General features: G+C 33.7%; 2 protein-coding genes across 2 annotated transcripts; both read left to right on the top strand.

Moving 5' to 3' along the window:
• The first annotated feature begins 676 nt into the window (after positions 1-676).
• Positions 677-12,567, top strand: LOC123905020 (probable apyrase 6). Its single transcript, XM_045954628.1, has 8 exons — positions 677-1,489; positions 6,733-6,845; positions 7,028-7,135; positions 7,823-7,877; positions 8,664-8,855; positions 8,965-9,062; positions 9,619-9,815; positions 11,744-12,567. Exons 1-8 carry the CDS (start codon positions 901-903, stop codon positions 12,015-12,017), a joined length of 1,626 nt encoding a protein of 541 aa, XP_045810584.1. The 5' UTR covers positions 677-900; the 3' UTR covers positions 12,018-12,567.
• Positions 12,568-16,022: 3,455 nt separating this feature from the next.
• LOC123905019 (PHD finger protein MALE STERILITY 1) lies at positions 16,023-19,568 on the top strand. Its single transcript, XM_045954627.1, has 3 exons — positions 16,023-16,329; positions 17,088-17,358; positions 18,141-19,568. The coding sequence occupies exons 1-3, from the start codon at positions 16,032-16,034 to the stop codon at positions 19,561-19,563; spliced, it is 1,992 nt and encodes a 663-aa protein (XP_045810583.1). The 5' UTR covers positions 16,023-16,031; the 3' UTR covers positions 19,564-19,568.
• Positions 19,569-21,119: the final 1,551 nt, after the last annotated feature.

Genomic DNA, 21,119 nt, shown 5'->3' with positions numbered 1-21,119 from the left:
AAGACTTTCTAGTTGCAACTTGCAAGTTGCAATCCCCTCACACAATCACTCTATTTTCTCTCTTTTATCACTGATTCTATAGAATGTGTATCTCTTCTATCTCTTTACAAGAATACATCAACTTATATATATACTACCCCATTTAGTTACAAGGTTAGTTGAAACCAAAATACCAACTAACTTAACTAACAGGCTGATGTGGCATAACTAATTACCGTGCGAAATAGTCGCCTATTACACAGCTCACTTACTCTTGTGTTTAGTAAAAATTGTGATTCAACTAATTCCAAGAGTTTGGTCTAGTGTAAAAAGATAAGTCTTAGATCTGGGAGGTCTCGAGTTTGAGTTTCACTAGTATTCTTGGAGAAAGATAAATATAATTATCTTTGTAAGTGCTCTAAGAACCCTAATATCTTCCTTGCCTTGAACCGGACCTTGAACCGGAGTATTATCCTATCACCCTAAATTTTTTATTTTTTAGTCAAGTATCACCCTAAATTGTTTTCAATTAAATAAAAAATTGTGATTCAACTAATTAATAAATATAAAATGAGCTAATATTAATAATCATTAAAAAAAATTATACACATCAATTAATTACCGTCATTATTTTTAGGAAAACAATCTTAAACTCTGGCATTAAAATTAAAATCTAGCATACTTTTTTCCACACAAAAAAAATAAAAATACAAAAAATACAGCTTCTTAAAATTATTAAATAAAATGATACACACGCGTTAATTCTTTCTCTTCAACTCCGTAAATCTCTCTCTCTCTCTCTCCGCCCACACCAGGAGAGAGAACAGACCCATCACCGCCGGCAACCATCTCCGGCAAACCTCAATCCCTTGACATGATTAACAATTCCGTCATCCTTCTCCATCTTCCTTAATCCATTTGATGCGACGATTGAATGCTCGAAATCGGGTCGATTCAAATCCAAAGCAAATGGATCCAACGGTGAAAAAGCTCCAAATCCGTTCCACAAATCTCTTCGCTCGTAACAACAATAACAATTCAAAATGTTTCTTTTTCAATAACGCTTTCATCGCTTCTCTCTTTTTCTCATTCCTCCTCGTTTTCTCGTATTACACTTTTTTTAGTTCTCCGTTGACCGGAACCGGTTTCCGGTACCGGATTATTATCGACGGTGGAAGTACGGGAACTAGGGTTCATTTATTTAAATATAAGGTTAAAAATGCGTTGGATTTTGGGAAAAAAGGGTTGGATTCGATGAGAGTGAATCCGGGTTTATCATCGTTTGCGGAGGATCCGGATGGAGCGGGTAGGTCAGTTTTGGAGCTGGTGGAGTTTGCGAAAAATCGGATCCCGAAGGAGAGCTGGAAGGAGACGGAGATTCGGCTTATGGCTACGGCTGGGATGAGGATGTTGGATGTTGAAGTGCAGGAGAAGATTCTAGATTCTTGTAGGAAGGTTTTGCGTTCTTCTGGATTCAAGTTTAGTGATAATTGGGCTTCTGTGATAACAGGTTCTTTTCTTTTTTTATATGGATTATGATGGTGAAGTTAAATTTGTCTTTTTTATGTTATTTAGGTACTTAGATATCAATGAAGTTGAGTTTTTTTTTTTTTTTTAATTGTGATGTTTAGGTGAGTTAGATGTGTGAAATTTTGAATATGAGAGATTTGATTGCTTATGAAATACTCCATTTGGTGTTGTTTATAAGCAAAAGTAACTAACTTTTGTTGTAAAAGTTAGTTACAACAAAAGTCAGGGGTTTGGGTAGTATGCAGGAGGTCTAGGTTCGATCCTCTCTGGCTCCATTGTAACAAAAAAAAATAAAAAACTAACTTTGCACCCTTTAAGAAATTTAGTTTAGTCAATTAATTTTCTCCATTTTATAAAAAAGTAAGTTGATTATAAGCAAAATTAACTAACTTTGCACCTGTTGAGAAATTTTGTTTAGTCAATTAATCTTCTTGATTTTATAAAAAAGTAGTAGTGTATTTTGAAAAGTCGCTGAAACTTGTTTACTAGTTTAGTAGTTGGAAACCAAAATGTAAACGTTCATAAGTCCTAACTCAATTGGCGGCAATGCGGATATTGCTAGGTTGGACACCTTCACCCATGTTCGAACCTATGTTGTTAATCTCAGATAGTGGTGCGTAGCGCTGACCCCCAAAAATGGTATAGCGGATAGTGGGATGACCGCAATTGTAAAGACCAAAAGACCATGTACGAAAACATAAATTCCGACAATATACTTACATAAATACTAAAAAAATAGAAAAATGCAAAAAATTAAAGGGACATTCATACTTATTGATTATGATAAACTTTGTCATTTCTCATCGAAATAGGTTATAAATGAAGACTAAATAACATTCCATCAAGTTCTAGAATTACTCAAAATGACATCCCACCAAAATAAGACAAAGCAAGTTCTAAAAGATTATGCCATTTCAAATAGAACAGGGATAACCTAAACCTAACAGAGAAATAACAAACAAAACACTAAGAAGGTGAAAATAGAACAGAAACAGAGCACTATGAATAGAAACAGAGATGAAGAATAGCAGTAGAAAATAGATGAATAGAAACGGAGCACTATGAAAATGAAAATACTTAGAATAGAAAACAAAGAGGAAGGAACATAGCAGATCAATTTTAAGAAACGAACAAACCTTGTAAGGAGAAGAGAGGAAGGAACAGAGCAGATCGGTTTTGAGAAAGGAACAGAGCGATTTGAGAAAGCAGAGCGTTGAAGGATTTGAGAAACGGCCCAAAGAGAAAATATGAAGTTATTGAGAACTTAGGGCACCCAAAGGGGTGCGGAAAAGCCCTAAATACCCCTAACTTAATGATTTAATTCCAAAATTAGAGTTTTCATAAAAAAAATCCCCTCAAAAGGCAAAAGCGACCAGAAAACGCTATGGATCTGCTATGACACCGCCACGACACGACGCCACTATTTCCCTTCAAATAGTGGAAAGTGGACCTCTGGCATAGCGAGGAGGGGGCCTGTCGCTACGGTATCCCGCTATAGCGCGCTATTAACATCATAGGTTTGAACCTGGTACCTCGCAATGTGTGTGAGTCTCCGTGGTATTTGCCACTTTGTCTACCGAAAAATAAAAAAAAAATGAAGTAATTGAATGATATTTTAGGATTGGCATTTTTAAATAGAGTGGAAGTAATTAAATTTGTTTATATTCAAGACCACTAGGTACTTTTTTTTTTATTGTATTCGAGACTAGAGGGAGTAGTAATTGTATTGTTGGTCTTTATATGAAATGTGGCTTTGTTAATTTACTTATGTTTGGTTTTCATGTTGGCATTAATGATGAAATCTCAGTTGATGTCACTAAAAGCGTGTTTAGTATATATCAATAGTGTGGTTTTGAGTAGGATGTGACCATAATAAGTTTTTAGAAGGAAGAATGTGGAAGGTAGAGTGGGAAAATAGCCAAATGGAATGTATCTTGAAAAGTGATTGGAGAACATATATTTGCATAAGATTGAATGGTGAAAGAGAATGCTTGTGGATATCTCAAGGATAACAATATAGTGAACACAATTGTGGACTTGTCATATCGTATCATGCCCATGTTCTTGGTGTCAGCAGCATCATAATCATGGTTGTCAGGATCGAGATCCCACTAAAGATCGTTGGGGTATAGAAAGATCGTAGATTGTAGGATCGTAAGATCCCACAAATTTTCTTAAACATAAAACCTTCATTAATATTAAACATAATCTTAAACATAAATAACTTCAATAATCTTTAACATAACCAAAATAGCTTAGACTTAAAAACTAGAACATAGAAAAATAACTTAGACTCTTGAACTTAAAACTTGAACATAGACTCTTAAACATAAAAACTTTAAAACTTATACTCTTAAACTTAAAAACCCCTAATTCATCAAGTCGTTCAAGACATTCTGATCAAACCCAATTCCCATGTCTTCGATACCAACTTCATCTCCTTCAAACTCATCATCCAGATTATGAATTTCAAATTCATCTTCAGCATCTGCCACTTCATGTTCTTCATTTTGAGCTTCCCCATCCAAATCCTCACCTATAGTGAAATCCAAAATTTCATTGTCACCTTCCTCTTCAACAATCCGTTCGTTATTGGAATCAATCTCATCAAATTCAAGTTCACAATCTACCACCTTTCTAGTCTTGTTCTTCTTGGATAACTTTGAGTTGGTCATTACAAAGACAACATCATTCATAGTTCTTTGTTTCAACTGATTTCTCCTCTTTGTGTGGACCTAATATATACAAAGTTTAAGAAACTCTATTAATATTTTGAAAGCGTAGGTTATTTTCAAAACTAAAATTTTAAAGAAGCTTACCATCTCAAATGCACTCCGATTTCGCTCACACCCGGATGAGCTACAAGTCAAACTTAGCACATGGATTGCAAACTTCTGAAGCTCCGGATGCTCGTCCCTATAAGACTCCCACCATTGTGCAGCAGTTTTTGTTCCAAGTGCAGCCATTGCTATTGGACCTCCAAAAAACACCGCTTTTTTCTTAAAGCTTTCTAATTAAGCATCAATTAGAGTAATTTCTTTCACATCACCAATCATCTTTTGCAAACAGTCATACAACCCATGCTTAACTTCATAATGAGCTTTAAAATCAGCACTGTAGTGTAGTTTGGGATTGAGATAGTATCCGGCAGCATGCAAAAGCCTATGCATTTGCCCATCCCATCGATCATCAATGATGTCCCACAATGGCTTGTAACTAAAACAAGGTGAAAACAGGATTTTGCTTCAGCAAACAGAACATTGAAATAGAATAGAAAATTGATATATAAAAGTACACAGAATAGTGAAGTACAGAAGTACACAGAATAGTGAAACACAGTAACAGAACTGGTACAGTATTGAAACAGGACTGAAACATAATTTTACCTTCTCTGAACTGAGTTGAAGTTGACTTGAATTTTTTCTTTTGCTTGGTCCATTGCCTCATAGATAAGTGCCATTGCTGGTTCTTCATCTCCACTAATCGAAGCACTTTGATTAATGGTCCTGCACCTTTCAAACAAATTATAACATCTTTCCAAAATTCTTTATCCATAATCACTTCTTCAATTTGCTTCCCATCAGCTGTTTTTGCAAACTTGCTTATTGTCCATTCATTTGATGTGAACATTCTTATCAATGCACTTTTGTTCTCCACAAGACACTTCAAGGTTAAATACGATGTTGCAAAACGAGTAACAGCCGGTCTCACCAAATCCTTTCCTTTGGTGAAATGTTGCAACAAAGAAATCAGTGAAGACTTTGAATAAATATACTGTGTAAAGAATCTTACCCCTTGAGATTGTTTCACGATGGACAGTAGTCTTTTTCTCAAAATCTTCTAGCATGAGATCTATGCAGTGTGCTGCACACGGTGTCCAGTAGAGCTTCTTTCTTTTTTCCATTAACATAGCACCAGCAGCTTTGTAGTTTGCAGCATTGTCGGTCACAATCTGCACAACATTCTCTTCTCCAACTTGTTCCACTACTTGATCAATCATCTCAAATATCTTATCAGCAGTTTTTGTTATGAAGCATCAATGGACGTTAAAAAAACTGTACCTTTAGGGCTATTCACTAAGAAGTTCAGAATTGTTCTTCTTTTGTCGGTGCGCCCATCACTCATGATAGTACATCCCGTCTTCTTCCAAACAAGTTTGTGTTCCTCAATGACCTTTGTTGTCTCCTCCATCTTTTGCTTCAAGTACTTGGTTCTGATTTCATGATAATAAGGTAGGTGGCTTAAAGCCAAGGCCGTGTCTAGCAACCATCTCCAACATTCTTTGAAGTTCATCACTCTTTGCCACATTAAAGGCTATAGCATTATTGTAGAAGAATGAAGCAATTTCCAAACAAGCTTCTTCTCTCAAATTCTTCTTAAAGATGCTGTTGATGGTAGCTTGAGTACTCACTCCCCCCTTCTTGAAAAGATTTGCTGGTGTAGCCTTGTCACGTTCCTCTGCTAGCCTTGTCATCTTCAGTTTTCTTGCTTAATTTGACTTGCAAATCCTTACAAAGCTCCCACATTTGTACCTTGACATCATCTGGGCAGATTCACAAGCAGAAACATTCATTTTTGTATGACCCAAATGATGCTTCAGCCTATAAACTCCTCCAACAATTACTTTTCCACAGTAGTTACATTTGATTTTTCTTGTTCCTCCATCAACAGAAACTCCATGTTTCCAAGCAATATCATTTCTGTTTCCTTTTGAATTTTTCGCAACACTAGGGGGTGCAGATTAGGAGGCACCAACAGGAATGGATGAAGACATGATTGAAAATTTGAAAGGAAGTAAGAAGAATTGCAAATATGAGCAAGTGCAGTTCTGAGAGGTTGAAGAGATGAGAATAGTTCATAGAGATGACGAGAATTTATAGAAGAGACTGAACTAGGGAATACGATTGAATAATTAGCAACCATTAATGAAATTAGGGATACAGTTGATGAATATAGGGATAGGGATGCAAGGCTCGATGCAAAGTTCCCAGTTCCATAGGTTTTTTATTTATTTTTTATACGCAATCAGGTTTATAGGTGAAACAGTTCCTTTTCCCCACGCAATAATGCTTCTTTTGGGATGCTTCTTTTGTTTTCTCCTTTTTGTCTTGTGATATATTTTAGTAGTTTTAAGATCAGTCAGTGTCTACATTTGTGGGTTATTTGGTTTCTTTGATTTTTTTATTTTTTTTATACTTATGTTATTGTAGTATGGTTTTACAGGTTCTGATGAAGGAGTGTATGCTTGGGTTGTTGCTAATTATGCACTGGGAACTCTTGGAGGTGATCCTTCGGAGACAACTGGGATTATTGAACTTGGTGGTGCTTCTGCTCAGGTAAGACTTCTTTTTTCCTGATTTATTATTGTTCAAAAATTTCATTTTGGTTAGGTCCAAATTATTTTAATGCATAATTGTTCATGGTTTGGCCACAATCGCTTAATAAAGCCTATGTTTTAGAGAATCATCCACTTAATGGGAAGCATAACAAATGAATTTTGACCTTACTCTGATTGTAGGTAACCTTTGTATCAAGAGAAGCAATGCTGCCTTTGTTCTCACGCACTGTTAAATTTCGGAATGTCACTTACAACCTTTACAGCCACAGCTTGCTTCATTTTGGCCTGGTGATTATTAATCTCTTTTTTTTTTTTTTGTGTTGAGCATATTCTTAAGTCTCATTAGCATGTTTGTTTGTACTGATGTACTGGATTCTTAATCACAATTTACCAATGACGTTCCACTGGACGGAAATTACAACTTATGAAATATTTGTTTTAAATTTTTTGCTTATAAGCAGGGATGGTAATGTTTACAATTATATTGATTTAATATCCTACCTATATCAAAAGGTTAAGGCTTTGTTTGCGAGTTGGAAGGGAAGGGAGCGGAGGTTTTGGGGGAAAAAGTAGGAGATTTTGGGAGGGGAGAGTTTTGGAGGATTCATTTTCTTCATAATACAAAACCCCCTGCTAATTTGGAGGAACACGAAAATTGTATTGGAGGAGGTTTTTGGAGGGTTTGTATGAATTCTTAAAATACAAAATACATTAATCAAAAGCATTCATTTATCATTCCCTACAAAAAACACTCTTAAAAAATGTGGGAGAATTATCTATTTTTGCCTCTACTTTTCAACCCCCAAAGCCCTCCCCTCCCCTCCAAACTTGCAAACAAAGCCTAACAGTTCTGATTGGTTTCTTTTAATTCAACGTGATTCTGTGTGCGAGTCATATGACTGCTAATGTGTTCTATAGTTGAAAAGACTCCACTGTGTTTTATACTTTCTGTTCTGATTGTTATTCATTTTGCAGAATGTTGCTCATGACTCATGGAGAGAAGCACTTATATCAGGAGATTTAAACTTGGGTAATTACACATGCCGAATTTAAGAGACCTCTGAACTTAATTACCGTGCTGTTTTGTGCTTAATTTATGGCCTGCTATTGCAGTTTTGAATCATTAAATTCCTCTAAGACAATTGTTAGATGTTTTTCCAATAAAATATAATTTATGAAGCCCAAATACTTGATATGACACGGATACAATTAGGATATGAAGATACGGGGAAATTTTAAATTTAAGATACGATACGGCCAAGATACTTTGATAAAAAATTAAATTTAAAATTAAATATCTAAAACGATACTTGGACAATTTTGGAGTATCGGGGCATCCACAGAATATAATATCTAACAATATTCTATTTGCCATCAAGGTTATTCTGGATAAAATACTATGTACGCACATTCTAACACAGTTCTTTGACTTTTAAATGTTAATGTAGTGACTTTGCAACTATTCGGAGTTCATTATAGCTGGTGTTTTTCCTTGTCATGATTTTGCAATTAAATTCCTTTATATGAAGCACTATCTTTATATTGGTGGACACAGCAAAACATTTCTACTGAATGTTAAATTTGTCTACATTATTTCGGCAAAAAACGTTGAGGTGTTCGATGACTATATGTTCTCCTTTAGTTGCACCATATCTAGTGTTTGCTATGGTTTTCATTTGTCAATTTTTTCACAAGGAGCCATCCTTTTCCTCTTTCTTTGTTGTTTAACAACCAATTGCAAGCATGCAGCATAATTACACAATCTCTTCAGATGGCAATATGATTTGGTATTGATCCGTTATTCTCCTCAGTGCAGCTTCTCAATATATTCAGAAGGGATTGCACATAGATCCTTGTACTCCTGCAGGGTACTCTTATAATGTTGATTCATGGAAGTCCTCTCCTAGCTCACACAGTGAAAAAAGCCAATATCAGCCCACTGTCCAAACAAGGGGAAACTTTTCAGAGTGCAGATCTGCAGCATTGATGCTATTACAAAAAGGGAAAGGTTGTATTAACTTTTTACTAGCTTGTATTGTTAGGTTCGCTTTTAATGGAGATTTTCATCATTGTTGTTTTTGTCTAAAAGTTGGTTATTTCATTTTTATTTTTTGCAGAATCATGTTCTTATCAGCATTGCGACATTGGATCAAATTTTATACCTAAGCTTCAGGGGAAATTTTTGGCTACAGAAAATTTCTTTCACACATCTAAGGTTCTTTTTATGTTTTATGGTTGTTCGTTAATATGTTATGTTCATTCTTACTGTTGTCTTGTCTGCTATCTAGTATGAATGTGCATTTTTCGTTAGTCTAAATTAGATGCATTCAGAATGATATTAATGTACCCTAAGTATATTATTTCTTTAACAACTGTCATGCAGCACATTCAGTTTTACTTTTGCTGTTCTGATAATTGATATGATACACTCTCTCGACTCAAATACAATAAAAAATTAATGTTTGGCGGACTCGATTATAATCAAATTCCAACCGACTTCACCATATTTATCATTACATTACCATTCTCCAAATACCCTTCAATTAATATCTCATGAAATAAGTTCTCAGAAAATTAAATGAATAGAAAAGGTATTTCTCAGAATGCAATTATTTTTTATTACATCAAGAAAATTCAATGAGGTCAACTAATATTCTTAATTAGTGTGCATTTAGTTATCTTTGCTATTTACAAGTTAATTTTTTGCTTATATTTGAGTCTGGCGAGTACATCATTTATACTGATTATTGTTTCTTTTGGTGCTGTATTAGTTTTTTGGGTTGGGGCCACATGCTTATCTGTCCAAGTTGATGACTGCTGGGCAAGAATACTGTGGAGAGGATTGGTCAAAGCTGAAGAAAAAATATATCTCCCACGATAAGGAAGATTTACTTCGACATTGCTTCTCTTCAGCGTACATTGTTGCTCTGCTTCATGACAGTCTTGGGATTGGTATGGATGATGAGAGGTATTCCCACTTATTTTTCTTACAAAATATTTGAATATGTACAGTGCAGAAGTAGATAGTATTGCCTTATGGGCATTGAACATTCAGTCCCATTCATACACAAAACAACAATTTTAGGGCGAATTACAATAACTTCTTGAAGTTTGGGGAAACTACACATGATACCCTTCTTGTTTGTACGCGTGTGGGTCGTGGGATACTACATTAGCCTCCTCAGGTTATGTTTGGTTGCGAGAAGAAAGTGGGAGGGAGAAATAGGTAAAAGAGAGTTTGTGAAAAGAGAAAGAGAGAAATAAGATAAAAAAGCGTGTTTTATTTTTATATTTTTTTGAATCTCCAATGAAACCTTCTACCTATTCTATCCTGTCAGCTGAAAGCAAACATAGAAAGAAAGGTGATCAACGGATGAGGGTTCAAGGCAGTTGCTGGCACAGTTAGCATTGTTTGAAGGATAGAATAATTCATGGTTGTTGTGCAGTCTTTGGCTGGGAGGAAGAGAAATGGGCACTTTCGTCTTGCTTATGACACTGTAGGTTAAGATTTCTCAGTTTCTGTGGACGAGTTTCAATTGGGTCAAGCCGCCAAAGAGGATTCTCACTATTAGAAAACGTGAGAGAATAGAAGAATCTTCTTGATCAATTTCATTGAATTGTGAATAGTCAGTTACAAAGAGGTTACATATCCATCATTTATAGATGGTTACACAAGCTAAAGCTTGGAGCCTATGAGCTCTTGACAGCTGGCAGGTATAGCCAGCTGGACTCCACTAACTATATTAGTCTGGTACTAAGGTAAAGACAGCTGTACTCCACTAACTATATTAGTCTAGTGCTAAGGTAAAGACTTATATCTCTAATACTCACCAAACAGGTGCTCTATTGGGCAGAGGAAGGCTGTGCAATGTGGGGATTTTGCAGGAGCAAGCTTGTGGGTTTGTGGCTTGGTAGTTGGTATCATTCGGGCCTCAAATGCCAGCATTGGAATTTGGAACCACTTCCACAAGCTCAATCACCATCCCAAACTTCTCGATCGTCCTAGTGCTTGATAAAGAACTTGAAAAGAGGAACCTATTGTATTCATGAAAGTTGTGTCTGTTTGGATATTGGCTCGTCAAAGCTATTTTTGTGGTGGAATCGGTGATGGTAATGGAGTATCATAATCATTTTGGATAATTTTGGGAGTTGATAAATTGTTGATTCCTGTTGAGGCTTGGCTGGTTGATATCAAAGAGGATGGTGCTTCGGTGGGTTATATGAAGCTTTTAAGTTGTTGCTGTGTGTATGGTAAATAGATGGAAGCTTCATTGTCGGTCGGCTGTTCTGTTAGTTCAATGGTGTGGGTTGGGGGTAGAAAAATAGGAGATAAGAAGAAATGAGGAACAAAATCTATTTTAATTAAATAATGGGAAGGGTAGTTTATTCATTTAATGTAACCCATTTTCAATAAAAAGGCGTAATACTAGTTCTGCTTGATCTTTTAATGGCATGTTATGTATGGTAGAATGCATAAATTAAGGGAAGGCGGTGTAGGTATGCAAACAAGGTAGGTATCGTGTGTAATTTTCCCAAATCTTGGGTAGCATCTATAACATGCCTAAGATTTAGTTGAGTCATGCCTAGTTCTCTTTGCCTTTAGCTTATCGGGAATTCTCTATTCTGTTGCCACATTTATGATCAGTTGACTTGGTTACAATTAGTTTTTCTGTATTGCGCTGTATCATGCATCCAAAAATGTAAATTTATAGGCGAATTACTGCCTGCCCCTTTGTGTCTTTTTTTGTACTTGACCCAAATGACACTATAGTTTCTTGGCTTCACTTGGTAACAATCTTTCTGGGTTCATGCATGTATGTTTCTTGGTTTCCTCGTATCAATTTATTTGTGTCCCTATTGGTTGAATCTTAATGGATTAAAATCACTGTTGGTCAGGATCAAAGTTGCTAGTCAGGTGGGAAGTATTCCGCTCGATTGGGCTTTGGGAGCTTTTATTATGCAAACTACAGCTGATGCAGATCCACAGAACCATAACTGGATTGCCGCCATTTTCAGCAATGAATCACCCACTCTCTTCTCACTGCTTGGAATTTTTATAATATTGTTGTTTACAGCATGGTCTATATCTAGGTGCTGCAGGAAACCTCAGTTGAAGATTATTTATGACCTAGAAAAGGGACGTTATATAACTACGCGAGTTGGTAGATAATGTTTGATAGTAGATCAGATCTTGGTTCTTGGTATACATTCATGGCAGCATGTTGTGATTTTGACGAACCTATTTATCCTTTCTCACTTGATGCCCGCGTGCGTCACACCATCAAGGCCATGCTAGTTGGGCTGAGATTGTACAACATTGGATTTGGATGCAACATGTGGAGATTGAGGAACTAGTGTAGAGTAGTAAGTTTCATTTTGTGTCATGCCACTCGCGATACTGGTTACAGATAACAACAGTACGGCAAGAAGTGGAGTAAGTCAGCCCCGAGAATTGCCTTGTGGAATTGGATGCTGCATCGTTCAACAGAAAACACCATGTTATGTGATCTTTGTAATTGTACCCAACTTTGTACCCAAAAAATGACTCAACTGTTATATTTGCCAATTGCTAAAGGCAAAGAGAAACACACTCATTCCAACACAATTATTCTTATTGGTTAAATTTAAATGGGTCTCACTAAATCTTGCAAGTCCCATATATGGGATTCATAAATTTCAACCAATATAAGTGTATGTGCTGAAAAGATTGTGGCAGTGAATATGTTGCTAGCATTTTTAATTTTCCTCTATTTCCAGCTATGGAAAAGCTCAAATCAATGATATGAAGTGAGGTCTACTAAAAAAACCTTTAATGTGGTACTTGTTAGACTTGTTAAATGTTAAATTACAAAGTGAATAAATAGTGTATTGGATTTGGGTACAAATTTTAATTGGACTAAATAGATAATAGATAATTAGATATGGCATATATATCGCAATAAAAGTTGGGATGAACTTTTTCACCTCTAAAAAATCACACATTTTTTGAAGTGTACTTTCGGATTATATATTTTGTTTAAGTGTACAAATCATAGTAAAATAGAAATTAGCTTTTGGAGAGATGGCTGAGTGGTTGATAGCTCTAAAAACCGGTATAGTTCCAAAGAACTATCGGAGACAGTGGAAAGTTCCTTATGTTTTAAATAAGAGTTTAAAGTTGATAAGCAGACAGTGTGCAAAAGAGGTTTACACGGATAACCGATCAAAATTCCTAATTTTGTCGGATCATTATTTTTTAAATTAAAATATTAAAAAAGTAGTCTTCTACTTACTAATCACTTCCCCACGTTTTCTTCTTCAAAACTCATCCTCTCAATATTCTCATGCACACACCCTCACTGCTTTTTGTTAATGGCCATCAAATACAGCCACCTGTGATTCCTATATATGCTCCCCCTGTACAACATACCTATCATGTCTCCCAAAGCAAAGTTTTTCCCTGACATTAATTAGTTTTCATCCCTTGAATGAGTTAGATGACTTCTAATATGGATACTACCTTACAAGCTTTTCCTATGTTCTTCATCTCTAGTTTTCTATGACTTTCTATCAATTTTGTTTGTCTCCAACTTCCCCTCCCCAATTGTTTCTTCTGCTTATATGAAGTTGCAGTTTGAATGGAGAAAAAGGCAAGCAGTTGGAAAGATGACAAATTAATTTTATAAATATCTTATTAAATTAATGACAATAATGATATGTCAAAATTTTGGATTTTGTTTGGTTGTTCGTGTAAATTTCTTTTACACCGTCTCTTTATCATCTTTAAACTCTTTAAATAAGTGTTTGCTAAAATACTCTTTTATATACAAGACATTTTTTTTTTTTACTTGTAATTCGCAATAAAGCGGCTTTGTGCCCTTTCCGTAGGGTAGCGATTAGGTTCTGATTTTTGCACAATTAGGTTCTGATTTTTTATTTGATCAATCTTATTTTATTTTGTTGGAACTTTGGTTTCAAAACTAATCAATGTATGCTTGCATTCCACTCTTGTGCATAACTGATGTAATTAACTAATTCATCATTCACAAGCTTGTTCTTATTATTATTATTTTTTATAAAGTAGCCCAGTGATTAGAAATTCCGTCACGACGGCACTGCGGCGGTGTTCCGTAGAAATAGAGAAGAGGAGGAAGATTGTAACATAGAAGAGGGAGAAAAGGAGAGAGAGATGCAGACCCAAATCTCAGTGAAAAAGAGAGAGAAAAGAGAGTTGTTGGAGTGAAGAGAGAGAATGTGGTGCATTAATAAAATTTAGAAAAATCGTATAAACTGAGACATTAATTTCTTTATGCAGTGTTGCACATGTATGTCAGGTTAGAAAAACCCTTATTCCATATCAAGGCACAAACTCATAATATCGAAGCTTATAAAATCGTAAGAGTTTGTATAAATTTGTGGCAAAAGCTGTAACTTTAAACATTTGTGCTACTTTTTCATCTTCATCGATAAATATTGAGTTAAATATGTTATTGATCCCTATAAAATAGGGTTCTTCTAAGTTTAGTCCATACTTAATTTTTATTATATTTTTAGTCCCTATAAAATTTTCTTACATGTAGTTTTAGTCTCTACTAAAACAAAATATGTTTAATTATCCTTGTCCAAAAAAAAAAAAATTAAAAACTGTTACGTTTTTGAATGATTTTTTGTAGGCATGTTTAAAACATTATATAAAGTTCATTTATTAATTTTAACTCTAAATAAAAAATAGAGTTAAATATATTTTTAGTCCCTACAAAATCACGAGCTTTCAAGTTTAGTCCATAAAAATATTTATTCATATTTAGTCCCTATTTGTATTTTATAGGGACTAAAATTACCATTAAAATTTAATAGGGACTAAAAACATATTTAACGATAAAAATATATATATATTTTTGGTTACATAAGAGAAATCGATAAAAATATTATGTTTTCATTTTACATAATAATGTTATTTTAATAAGGATAAAAATAAAATGAAAAATATAACTCGTTCCATTCCGTCCACTTTCCAATCAATTAATGGAATGAAAACGTTATTCCGCTCTGTCAAAAAAATATATTCAAATAATGGTATTGAAAATATATTCCATTTCACTCGGTTTCATTCTACTCCATTTCATTTTGTTTCGTTTCATTTTGCTTGTTTTAAAATATCCAAAGAGAGCTTTAATGACTTTTGTACTCTTTGTTTGATAAATATGAAGGAAATATATTTTTTTTTTGACAGATGAAGGAAAAAAAATATGAAAGTGGGAAATAGCATGGATGGTAAAAAAAAAAATTTCTTTTTCTTAAGAGGCTAAAATATTATATAAAATAAATGAGAAGGGATAATTACAGGATAAACCTAAATATGTTTTCAGTCACTACTTTTATACCGAATTTTGGTTTTCGTCCTGTAAAATAAAATCACTTGTTTTCATCCATACAAAAATTTTTCTTTTATTTTTAGTCTCTGATGAGCAAAATTTTGATCCAAACCCGTGTTTCTTACCTTTTCTTTTGACCAATGCCATCAATTTGCTTTATCTCTCTTTGAATATTTTTTTTTTCTTTCATTATTATTCTTAAAAATATTATTCTTAAAAAATTCCATTAAGAAATTGAAGAAATAAGTTGATCCGTGAAGTACATGAAAAGAAATACAAGTTTGATTTCATAAAAAAAAATGTTGTTGAAACACCCTTTGCACAAACACCATATAATAGCAATCAATCACTTTTATAAACACTCACAAATTTTAATAAGTCATTCCACAAACCAATGCATGAAATGCAAGTTCAACTTAATTAACAAATTAATTATGTTCCAAAACGGTAGTTAGACAAGAAATGTTGCATTTCTCTCTAATCCTACAAGAAAGGAATCAACTAACTAACTACTCCAATTGATTTGACTATAGAATTAGTAGGAAAATATAGGAGGCTATAATTGCATGGTACCTATAATTTACTTCAAAACACCAACCATTTCGTAGGTTACTACGATAAATTTTCAAGTAAACTCAATTTTGAAACAAGTCATGCAAATAGAAGCTACATAAGTCATTGCAACTCTTTTTTAACATGTCCAGTTTTATTTCCAAGGCACTAAGTGTGTGAGTGTTACATGTGAGTATATAAAAACATAACATAAGTGTATATATATAATTTCACATTTGTTACAACATGCTTGAAACAACATTAATTTCCTCAAAAAAATGTTGAATGTTGATGTAATTGGTAACAAGAAAAGGAAAAGATGTGGGAGAGTTTTTAGGTTCAAGAATTTTGGTGAACAAGGGTACCCCGTTATGTTTAATGGAACATCATTTCGTGAGAATGTTAATGCTTTACTTGAATATGCAAATTTGGAGAGTAATTTAAATATGGGAATGGCAATGTGGTCTTTTCAACTTGAATTGCATCATCATCCACCTTTGCATATTTTGTTGTTTGTGATTGAAGAATCTATTGAGGCAGCTCTCAATCGTCATTGCAACCATTGTCAATACGTTGGTAATGTTAATTATATATGATATATAGTATTTGTTTTGCATTGTCATTAGCTTACAAAAAGTTATTAGTTTATTACTATATAATAATAATCCTGCAATTTACTAACAATGAATCGATCCAAGTGGTAAATAGGTGGTCAGAAGTTCGATTTCCGACTTCTGTGTATGGGAAAAATTCGGATGAGAGAAAATAATAGTGATGAAAACTTCGTACTTATATCGTGGTAACAAAAAAAAAATCACGTGACTTGCTAACTTTTTTTTACTAACGTTTTAAAAATGGTATAATTGAACCAACTTTTTTTGCTTCAAAATTAGTTTGATTGGAGAAAATATTTTTTATTGGAGGAGTGGTATCATCACACTCTCTAACGGAACAAGATTTCATGCTATTGAAATCCACACAATTATCACACTATTTTAGATCAGAATTATTTGATCTAAAACATGTAGCCGAAATTGTTTATCAACTTTATTACTATATTAATCCGAACTATATTCAAAATTGTGTTTTTTTTCACAACATTAAATCTCGATTCCTATCTAACTTATCAACTCACACTATCTTATCTATTAAAATTTAAATGAGCATCACTAAATCATGTAGAGAGTATCTATTTAAGAAAAATATGTTCAAGAGTGTGTTGCTATAAAAATTTAAAAAAATAAAAATCTAATGACTAATAGTAGTACATGTTACTTTGCTGATCTCTTTTGATTATTATATATCTTAATTACTTCAATTTGACTGAGGTTTAGGGTGGGGCAACCATTTCATTTGCAATAAGAAGTATCATTTCCTATTACCCTCAAAAGAAGCACTAAGTAGTTGCACAAGCTGTGAAAGTTGTTGTGATTCAATTGGTACAATGAAATTAATAGAATTAGAGGGACATATGATGCATGGTGTATTTCACTCTAATGGATTTGGACATTTGCTATGTGTTAATGGCTTGGAAACTGGTTCCAATTTGGGTGGGAATCAAATTATGGAGTTTTGGAATCGTTTGTGCAATGGATTGCAAGCAAGGTTAGTTCATTTCACATACTTTTAATTACTACTAATATGTTAAATTTGTGGTTTACGGGTTGGTTTTGAGAGGAGAGTTTTAGAAGATCGAGTTTATATTTTGATAATGTACTAGTATAGTTAATATTTTAAAATAATTGAAACAAAAAACAAAAAAAAAAATGATAGATGATCACCTGAGTAGATCCTCTCTATTGGAAAGTTTCTGCAGGTAATAATAACCATTGATCATGTGTTATTTTTTATGGTCAAAATTAAATGAAGGGCTGGGATGCCCACTGGAAAGTTTTTGCAGGTAATAAGTTTTTATGTATTATTATAAGTTTTTTTAAAATAGTTTATGAAAAAATAGTTTATACAATTTTTTTATTGTGGAGACTTATGAATTAATATAAAAGTTTATTTATTTACATAAGCTATTTTCATAAGCTAAAAAATAAGTCAAATTAAAAGGGACCTTAATTACCAATTTACAACTATTCTCTTGAGGGAGAGATTTGTCACCCTATATTTTCCTACAATTCGAAGAATTAGTCTTTATAATTGCACTTAGAAAATATCTAGTTTATACCAAAAACTTACAACTCTTTGTTAGAAAATTTGAACTTAGTAGTTAGTTCCTCGATGTGAGTTAAATTCTCAGACTAAGTTACTAACAAAAAGGTAAAAAAAGTGACTAATTATTAATTTGTACAAAACATGATAGGAAAGTGACTACTTAATTAAAAAAAAAAGTGTATAACTAACAAAGACTAATTATTAATTTGTACAAAACATGATAGGAAAGTGAGTTTGAATGACACATCACAAAAAAGAGGCATGGAATTGAGACTTGTGAATGGAATAGCATACAGTGAGCCATGGTTTGGTCGTTGGGGATATAAATTTGGTCGAGGATGTTTTGGTGTAACACAATCAATGTACCAAAAAGCCATAGAAGCAATAAGAAGCATGCCACTATACTTACTCACACATCACATTGCAAATTTCAATCATGAAATCCCATTAATCTTCTCAAGGTACCAAACACTTTCTGATCACTCTCTTATCACACTTGGTGACTTATTTCACTACATGTTAGAGCTCAAGTCACGGCTTCCACGCGAAACATCCATTAGTTCCTACAACACAAGTGCTTTAGTCGAAACAAATTGTCGTTGGTCACCTAAAAGGATCGAAATGGCAACAAGGGTCATTGTTGAGGCCTTAAAAAGAACGGAATTCAGGTGGATTTCAAGACAAGAAGTTAGGGATGCCGCACGTGCTTATATTGGCGACACTGGTTTGTTGGATTTTGTTTTGAAGTCGCTAGGAAACCACATTGTTGGAAACTACTTGGTTCGTCGAAGTTTGAATCCGGTTACCAAAGTTTTGGAGTATTGTTTAGAAGACATTTCTAATGTTTACCCTTGTAATGAAGGGTTGGTTATGAGTAGTAGTAATAAAGTTAAGGACAAGTACAAGATCACAAGGGGTCAACTCATGAAAGACATGATTTGTTTGTATAGATACATACTAATTGACACAAAACCAATTATAGGGTCAGAATTTCTTTCAGCTATACCATTGGCAGCTAGAATAATTCTTGACACTAAATATTATATCAAAGACTATGGAGAGGTTCCTTTGCAAGTTGAAGTAGGATCGGAAGGAAAATTCAATCTTTATTGTACAATTTTGCTGAGGAATGTTAACAATGGAGTACATGATCATGAGTATTATTTGAACAAGGATATGCCAATGACAATTCCAATTCCAATGCCACCTTATGAATGTATCACATTGAAAAGTTGTGCTACAATTAATGACTTAAAGCTAGAAGTTGAAAGGAATTTTAGGGAAATCTATTGGGGATTAAAGAGTTTTGTAGTGGAATCTAATGGGAATTTGATGAATGCAAAAGGGAATGAAATGGTTTTTGGGATGATTGAAGTTGGTGGAAAACTTGTACTTGAAGGTTGGAATGGTGGTGACATTGGAATCAATATGGTTGAGCAAATATGTGAAAGGGATCCAAATAAAGGCATTGTTGAGTGCATTTGTGGAACTAAAGAAGATGATGGTGAGAGAATGGTGTCTTGTGATATTTGTGAAATTTGGCAACACACTAGGTGTGTTAGAATTCCAAATGATGAAGAAGTTCCTCATATTTTTCTATGTAAAAGGTGTGAGCAAGAAATTGTTCTTTTCCCTTCTTTGCCATAACTATATGAAGCTATTGATTTCTTTGTTGATGTTTAGTCAATCAATGATCTCTTATTCTTATATGATTGGACATTATTTCTTTCCTATTGAGATCTTTTTCTTAGTTATGTTGGTTTTTATGTAAATTTAATCTAATTTATGTTTAATTAATAAAAATATTTCTATTTTATTTTATGGTTTATCACATCTATAAACTAGACACTATAGGTTTGGTCTAATATCCAAAAATTTTGAAATATTAATTGAGAAACGAAACAACAAAAAATGAACAAAATTGATTAACAAAAGTGAATATGATGTTGGTAACATGAAATCAAGAAGTCGTAAATCATCTTTTGGGAAGTGTAGTGTTGGGTTATGTTCAAATCCTAGTTATGAAGTTAAGTTTGTATCAAAGCAGAGGAGGGAGAGAAAATCATGGATGCAAAATTTTATTTAAGGACTTGGACTAATCAACAATACTACCATATTGTCCAAATATTAGAAATTAGTAAAAGGTAAACACTAAAAAAATATACACATAAAAGATAAAACATATAAGAATTTCTGGCCAATATATATAGTATAGGCATATATAGTATATCATATCTTTGGAGTTTTGAGTTTGATCTAAGGTTTCCAAAAGTGATTTACAAAGAGTTTCTCTATGTTAAAGTTTTCAACTTTTCATAGAATCCTTACAAATATAATGTTATGAGAGAACAATAAAAAGATTAATTGTGCACTAAGCTGCTAAAACATATTCTACCAGAGATGTAAGCAGACAGTATGCAAACCGGCGAAAAATCCAAATCGCTTGAATGTGATGAAGTTCTATTAGACAGCCGACTACTTCACAAGTTGTCTGCCTCAGGAGATTGCTGATTGATTAATTACATCTCGTCTTAATAAATTAAACCTCAAATTGGCAAATCTAAAAATAGTAATTGCAACAGAACACACAGGTGTTGAGAGGTTCTAGTAAAGTTATCCCCTACATTTTGGAGATTCACACAAACAAGGACCACATTCGCCAGACACAAGCTCATATTGAAAGCCAGATGTTAGCTCTGTTGAGATTTGTATAATTCACATTGTCTTAGACAGTTACTTATTCTGCAAGTAACAGTTTGGTTAGTTTCAACTTTCAATCTATTTTCTGGTTTTTCTGCTTTCTGGCTCATAGGCGCGTTCTGCGTCAGAGACTGTGTGTGTGTGCTTGGTTTGATCATTGTGCTGCGCTGACAAGCACTTCACCTAAAACAATTTGTCAATTAGAAACAAAGTGAAATATAATTCATTAGTACAATGAAGCAGCTCATTACAGTCTGGTGCAAGCAATTCACAATATAACACGTTACTCGATATGAACCTATGTTAATTGTCTTCGTGACAAGGTGCAAATAAAAAGTCACCCTAATATTAATAAAAATATGAATGTCCAGAACATTTCAGACAACTGATATAACTGTATATTATGAAAAGAAGAGTAACCTTACTGCTCATCCCTACAAATCACATCATAGAGAACCATTTAAATTAATCAAAAGAAGAGTAACCTTTTTCTCTATTTTAAA

The sequence above is a fragment of the Trifolium pratense genome, linkage group LG2 (assembly GCF_020283565.1).
Source record: "Trifolium pratense cultivar HEN17-A07 linkage group LG2, ARS_RC_1.1, whole genome shotgun sequence".
NCBI classification, from domain to species: domain Eukaryota; kingdom Viridiplantae; phylum Streptophyta; class Magnoliopsida; order Fabales; family Fabaceae; genus Trifolium; species Trifolium pratense.
The sequence above is the reverse complement of the archived record's forward strand: the minus strand, read 5'-3'. Positions and strand labels throughout refer to the sequence as shown.

Bases quoted from the DNA above. Each gene is read 5' to 3' on its own strand.
- LOC123905020 (XM_045954628.1), top strand. From the start codon at position 901: ATGCGACGATTGAATGCTCGAAATCGGGTCGATTCAAATCCAAAGCAA. The intron at 7,136-7,822 runs GTGATTATTAAT...TTCATTTTGCAG, and splicing joins GCTTGCTTCATTTTGGCCTG to AATGTTGCTCATGACTCATG. The intron at 9,816-11,743 runs GTATTCCCACTT...ACTGTTGGTCAG, and splicing joins ATTGGTATGGATGATGAGAG to GATCAAAGTTGCTAGTCAGG.
- LOC123905019 (XM_045954627.1), top strand. From the start codon at position 16,032: ATGTTGAATGTTGATGTAATTGGTAACAAGAAAAGGAAAAGATGTGGG. The intron at 16,330-17,087 runs GTAATGTTAATT...ACTGAGGTTTAG, and splicing joins CAACCATTGTCAATACGTTG to GGTGGGGCAACCATTTCATT. The intron at 17,359-18,140 runs GTTAGTTCATTT...AAAACATGATAG, and splicing joins TGCAATGGATTGCAAGCAAG to GAAAGTGAGTTTGAATGACA.